General features: G+C 36.3%; 2 protein-coding genes across 2 annotated transcripts; both read right to left on the bottom strand.

The window, feature by feature from the left end:
- Window positions 1-323: 323 nt before the first annotated feature.
- Window positions 324-2,466, bottom strand: LOC107048083 (odorant receptor 46a-like). Its single transcript, XM_015271057.2, has 5 exons — window positions 2,102-2,466; window positions 1,564-1,960; window positions 1,261-1,455; window positions 434-589; window positions 324-380 (listed from the first exon to the last, which is right to left on the bottom strand). The coding sequence occupies exons 1-5, from the start codon at window positions 2,464-2,466 to the stop codon at window positions 324-326; spliced, it is 1,170 nt and encodes a 389-aa protein (XP_015126543.2).
- Window positions 2,467-3,862: 1,396 nt separating this feature from the next.
- LOC107048016 (odorant receptor 46a) lies at window positions 3,863-5,582 on the bottom strand. The gene is made up of 5 exons (XM_029126768.1): window positions 5,218-5,582; window positions 4,504-4,875; window positions 4,217-4,421; window positions 4,000-4,155; window positions 3,863-3,945 (listed from the first exon to the last, which is right to left on the bottom strand). The coding sequence occupies exons 1-5, from the start codon at window positions 5,580-5,582 to the stop codon at window positions 3,892-3,894; spliced, it is 1,152 nt and encodes a 383-aa protein (XP_028982601.1). The 3' UTR covers window positions 3,863-3,891.
- Window positions 5,583-6,000: the final 418 nt, after the last annotated feature.

Below are 6,000 nucleotides of genomic sequence, written 5' to 3'. Positions count from 1 at the left end.
AGTTTGGAAACATGCAAATCTGGTTGCGTGGGTGATTGATTACAAATTCTCTATATGGTGAGAGGGAGGATCAATTGAAAAAGTGCGAACAGCCACAGTGAAAGGTGATACGTGAAATGACCTGCATCTTCAACAATAAGTTTCTTCATAACATAGACTATATCGTATTATAGATCCCATCACTATATGTATAATCATAATCAGAGAACGTATTCTATCGTTCTTGGATGAATGATAATACATCCTCTTGGCTCAGACTTGAAAATTCGAAAGACTATTATTCACATAACATGTTGGCATGTTGACATGTTGACATGTTGACGTCATTTGCGAGAATTTTGCTGGAGCATTGTATAAGCAGAGTAAGATCGTTTCAAAAGCTGAAAAGAATTACTCATTATAGCTGTACAAACTATGACAGTCATTAACATACATTACTAAAAGCATCCAGGGAAAGAACGATTACGTAACCACTCATGAAGACAACGGGTCGCAACGTGCGAACCATCATAAGAACTAAATAACTTTTCGCACGATTTGTCAAGATGTACCATTTTGTGTTGTAAATACCAGTCAGGACATTTTCACACTGAAAATCGTGTAATTCACAGTTCCATTCGTCGATGTTTAAGGATGTTCTACACCCTTTCTGCCAAAATTCACGTTTTTTTAATTTTTCTGGCAAACTTATGATGGAATTGAGGTGAAAAAATATAACGTTTTTGCGTTTTGTCATTATTTAATGACTGACGAAATTTTAAGGTGGTGCGAACATTTCCCTGCGTTTTCTCTAAACCTTTAAAAAGAATCACAAAACTGTAGAAAAAACGCATGAAAATTATCGCACCACTACGCAACTTCGTGAGCCATTAAAGAATGACAAACCACAAAATCGTTATATTTTTTCACGTCACTCCCATCGATAATTTGCCAGAAAAATGAAAACAACGTCAATTTTGGCTAAAAGGGTGTCGAACATCCTTAATTTTCATGTGATTGAAAAAATTCAATAGAAAAACCTAGCCAATTCTATTAAAATGTTCAATAAAAAATATTCCAGGGAAAAGGTGAATAGAAGTTGATTTTTTAATATAATTAATTACTAGAATATTTTATATCAGAATACTTTTTTTTCACAGATAACATTGAAAAAATTAACTTGGAACATTTGAGCCGACTAAATTTTATAGAAATCCAATATAATTGTCTAACGAATTGGCTAGATTTTTTTATTAGATTCTTTCATACGTGGTATATTACTTCAATCGTTGCTTGACCCGCTACAGCGCAGAGTGTGAAAATTTGTATCAGCATGCACATGAAATACAAGAGAAAAAACAAGGCTTTTGTAGACAGGAGTGGCACTTGCGATAGCATGAATATACTGATACATATGATGATCGTACTCGCCGAGTACTGCACAAATATTATCCATCTGTACAGATAATTTATCGTCTGGGAAAGTCTAGAATCACTCGAAAGGTGTCACATGTTTTCGAAAATTAACACGATTGATGAAAATTGGGATTTGTTCATTATTTGCTACAAATGGATTTGTTAAACGTACTTGAAAATTGCTCGATGATATTTAACGCAATCAACGATTCGATTTTCACAAATTTTTACGACATTCGAGATGTCTTCTTGAAATTTCAATTCTCCAGTCTCGAATTCATCAACCGCTCTCTCCAATCGAGCTCTCAAGATGTTGAATTGAGCGCATATTAGTATGATGAGTCCTATAAGAGTCGTATCGAAAGCACAGTCTACGCTAGCCACGAAAATGACAGCCAATAATTGCAAGTAAAATGTGGACCAATACATGGCAAAGTTGGAATAATCATAGGGTAGCCATGCTTTATACGGTAAATCACCATAAGGAATTTCTTGAAAGAACACGGAGATTGTCATGACCCATACAGAAATTTCTCCAAATCCACCATAAATACAGGAGATTAATCTTCACAGCAAATGAGCACAATAATTTCAGATGAGTTTATTCAAGTTTACTTCGCTAATTGTGTGGAGAACAAATTTCATTGATGCTAAACACATTTATTTGGCACAAATAAATTTTTCTCTCAGCGTGACAGACACTCACCTGATGCGAGCATTGAATTTCGCCTGGATCCTCTCCTCGTCAGCGTTCATCGGCTTGTGAGGATAGGCTTCAAGTGCATCGATCAATGCTATAATTTCTGTTTTTTTCGATAAAACCATATCTACTTTAACACAAACAACTATCGTTGTCAGAAGCATAAAACAACTATCAGAGAAATCCTCGATGCTGTTAACGATGGTAAACAAACTGATTGATTCGGTTATGCCGAACCAATATGTCGCGGTGATTAGGGAAGCGGTGTAAAGCCTGTAAGCTCGCAACTTCCAACTATCCGATGGCCAGGTAACTGGTGTCCAGAGACCGATGGTCTGTAGGTAAACAAAATGCTCTCGGAGTAATACCATGATTCCAACCCCTGGGGTTGAACGCACTATTATTATGTCGTTTCATATTTCACGCTACTATTGCACATTCAGCATATGCAAATTATACGATACTCCATGCCAATTTCTTACCTAAGTATGAAAATGAGGTAAGGCGAGGCAGCGCTGTTAACAAAACTGTCGATTTGAGAGGAAGAAAGTACGAGAAATTGAGAAAAAATGTGACTCACCTTTAGATTATGAATGAAAAAATGTGTAATGATTAATGGAAAAATGATGAAGAATGTATTGTATTGACTATTATATAGTCATTCGACTCAGCGTCTTGCATTCATGTCATCACATTGACAATATTTCCACTTGTTTTTCCAATCATTCACTCGTCATATAACTCCAACAAAATTTAAAAAGTCAATTATAATGTGATTCTCAATTTTCGTTACACAAATTGTGTCCTCGATAACGTTGAGTACCGTTATAAATGAACTTCCCTTACTACAGCGTTAGTTATTTCAAGCCCTTCAGCGACTGCGTCCCCGTTCATAGACGCAACAGGCTATACGATATGATGTGAACTCTTCGACTCGACGCGCCAGTATGACGCGATGGTTACCGAGGTACGTTCAACGTACTTCATTTGAAATTCTACTGTCATCATCTTATTATCGCCAGATGTCGATAATACACTAGAAGTTCTTCTGAATGACTGAAAAAGGGGGGAAATATTGTCGTCGAAGAGACATCATCTCTCCCCTTTGCGGCTATACGCCGCGAATGGCTTATCTATTACAGATGAGACATCGCTTTGTTGCTGTTGCGTTACAATGTGGAGTGTCTTATAGGCAGTGCCCTGTTGAGGAAAAGTGCGAAGGGTTGCAGGAGAGCATTTTGTTGTGCCCCCGTTCTCCCATAGTATCGTGAAATTTTTACTTCAATGCAAAAGTTTCTTTCGCACACAGGGCAACGACGGGAGTTGTAGAGACTGGTGGTGTTTAGAAATGCAAAACACCAGGTATTCATATTCCAAATTGGAATATGTACTTTCGGCTCATCTTTCGCTCCGGGATTTTCCTCCCCAATTCCCAATTTTCAGCCAAATTGAAAATTTATTTGACTGAGTGACTGTCACAGTCTTACCGAAATTTTTTCGGCAAATACTCTAGGATAAACCTATTGCGATTTTCAATTCGTCACGTAACATTAGACGTACCAAGTGAGTAATGAAGACTTGTATTTCATCTGCGATCCCAATGCGATATGATTACAATTACTATGTGCACATGATCACGAAATCATTGTCCTCCGGAATGATGACACCAGAGTGAATTCACATTCATGTGATAATGTTTCTTGCTGAATAAAAAAGGCACTGAACAATTCCAGTACTTGCATACTTCTTTTTCTCAGACGTGATGTTCTCTTTCGTCGTTAATTTCTCCTTACCAATCACTTCGAATTTTGCTGAAGCACGGTATAGATGGAGTAAGATCGCTTAAGAAGCTGTAAAAAATTATTCATTTTAATGGGTCAAATATATTGCATCAATTCACATACATTGCTGAAAGAATTGAGAGAAAGAACTATTATATGACCACTCGTGAAAACAACTGGTCTCAATGTGCGAACCATCATCAGAACTAGGTATCCCTTTGTACGATTTGTCAGGTGGTACCATTTCGTATTGTAAATACCGATTATGACATTTTCACACTGAAAGAAAAAAATATAGTTCCACTCGTTTTCCTCAATTCTCATTTGATGGATATATTACTTCAACCGTTACTTCGTCAGCTAGAGCACAAATCACAAAAATCTGTGTCAGCATGCATATAAAATACAGGAAAAAAAACAAAGCTTTTGTAGATAGCAATGGCACTTGCGATATCATAAAGACACTGAAACATATGACGATTGTACTCGCTGTGTATTGGACAAAGATAATCCTCCTAAATAGCAAATTAATTTTGGCGGAAATTCTGAAATCATTCGAAGGATATTACTTGTACTTGACTATTTATCAATTGAATGGCATAATTATCCGATGAATATGCAAAATACTTGAAAATAGCTCGATGATATACAACGCAATCGATAATTTTACGTTCACAAATATCTATTTTTGATGTGTTGTTAGTAGGAAATTCATCAATAGCCTTTGTCACTCGATGTAGCAAAATATTGAACTGAGAACATATCAGCAAAAATAAAGCATATATAATCGTATCAAACCCAATAGCGACGTTAGCCAAAAAAACAACGACAAGTAATTGTAAACAAAATGTGAACCAATACACGCCAGGTTTCGAATAGCTATAAGGTATCCATGCTTTATACGGTAAATCACCATAAGGGATTTCTTGAAAGAACACGGAGATTGTCATGATCCATGCAGAAACCTCTACGAATCCACCGCAAATGCAGGAGATTAATCTTTACATCAAATGAATACAATATTTTCAGGTAAATATATCTGAGTTGACTTGACTAAAAGGGAACATACGCATTTATTTTTCATTCTTTTATCTGAATCTATATGTAACAATCTCGAAAATACACTCAACTTTGAATTTATTATTAACATTAATAAGCTATATAAAAATCCAATTTTGTTATGGAATATTATATTTACGACCCATAGAACGAGTCGAGAGAAAAATTTGACAAACTTGAAAAAAATGTGTGTTCCCTATTGTACGGAGAGGTAATTTCGTTGATGCTAAACACATTTGTTTCGCATCAATAAATTTTTCTCTCAGCGTGTCAGAGACTCACCTGATGCGAGCTTGGAATTCCGTCTGGATCCTCTCCTCGTCAGCGTTCATCGGCTTGTGTGGGTAGACTTCAAACGCCTCGATCAATGCTACAATTTCTGATTTTTTTGACAAAATCGTATCTACTTTAAAACAAACAACTATCGTTGTCAGAAGCATAAAACAACTATCAGAGAAATCCTCGATGCTGTTAACGATGGTAAACAAACTGATTGATTCGGTTATGCCGAACCAATATGTCGCGGTGATTAGGAAAGTCGTGTAAAGCCTGTAAGCTCGCGACTTCCAACTATCCGATGGCCAGGTAACCGGTGACCAGAGACCGATGGTCTGTAGGTAAACAAAATTCTCTCGGAGTAATACCATGATTCCAACCCCTGGGGTTGAACGCACTATTATTATGTCGTTTCATATTTCACGCTACTATTGCACATTCAGCATATGCAAATTATACGATACTCCATGCCAATTTCTTACCTAAGTATGAAAAAGAGGTAAGGCGAGGCAGCGCTGTTAACAAAACTGTCGATTTGAATGGAAGAAAGTACGAGAAATTGAGAAAAAATGTGACGCACCTTTAGATTATGAATGAAAAAATGTGTAATTATTAATGGAAAAATGATGAAGAATGTATTGTATTGACTATTATATAGTCATTCGACTCAGCGTCTTGCATTCATGTCATCACATTGACAATATTTCCACTTGTTTTTCCAATCATTCACTCGTCATATAACTCCAACAAAATTTAAAAAGTCAATTATAATGTGATTCTCAATTTTCG

The sequence above is a fragment of the Diachasma alloeum genome, unplaced genomic scaffold (assembly GCF_001412515.2).
Source record: "Diachasma alloeum isolate Michigan unplaced genomic scaffold, Dall2.0 Dall_scaffold_00185, whole genome shotgun sequence".
Classification (NCBI taxonomy): Eukaryota; Metazoa; Arthropoda; class Insecta; order Hymenoptera; family Braconidae; genus Diachasma; species Diachasma alloeum.
This window is presented reverse-complemented; position numbering and strand designations above follow the sequence as displayed.

Bases quoted from the DNA above. Each gene is read 5' to 3' on its own strand.
- LOC107048083 (XM_015271057.2), bottom strand. From the start codon at position 2,466: ATGGTATTACTCCGAGAGCATTTTGTTTACCTACAGACCATCGGTCTC. The intron at 1,456-1,563 runs GTTTAACAAATC...AGACTTTCCCAG, and splicing joins ATCGAGCAATTTTCAAGTAC to ACGATAAATTATCTGTACAG. The intron at 381-433 runs GTATGTTAATGA...AATTCTTTTCAG, and splicing joins CCCTGGATGCTTTTAGTAAT to CTTTTGAAACGATCTTACTC.
- LOC107048016 (XM_029126768.1), bottom strand. From the start codon at position 5,582: ATGGTATTACTCCGAGAGAATTTTGTTTACCTACAGACCATCGGTCTC. The intron at 4,422-4,503 runs GTATTTTGCATA...GAATGATTTCAG, and splicing joins TATCATCGAGCTATTTTCAA to AATTTCCGCCAAAATTAATT. The intron at 4,156-4,216 runs GTAATATATCCA...TTTTTCTTTCAG, and splicing joins CTGACGAAGTAACGGTTGAA to TGTGAAAATGTCATAATCGG.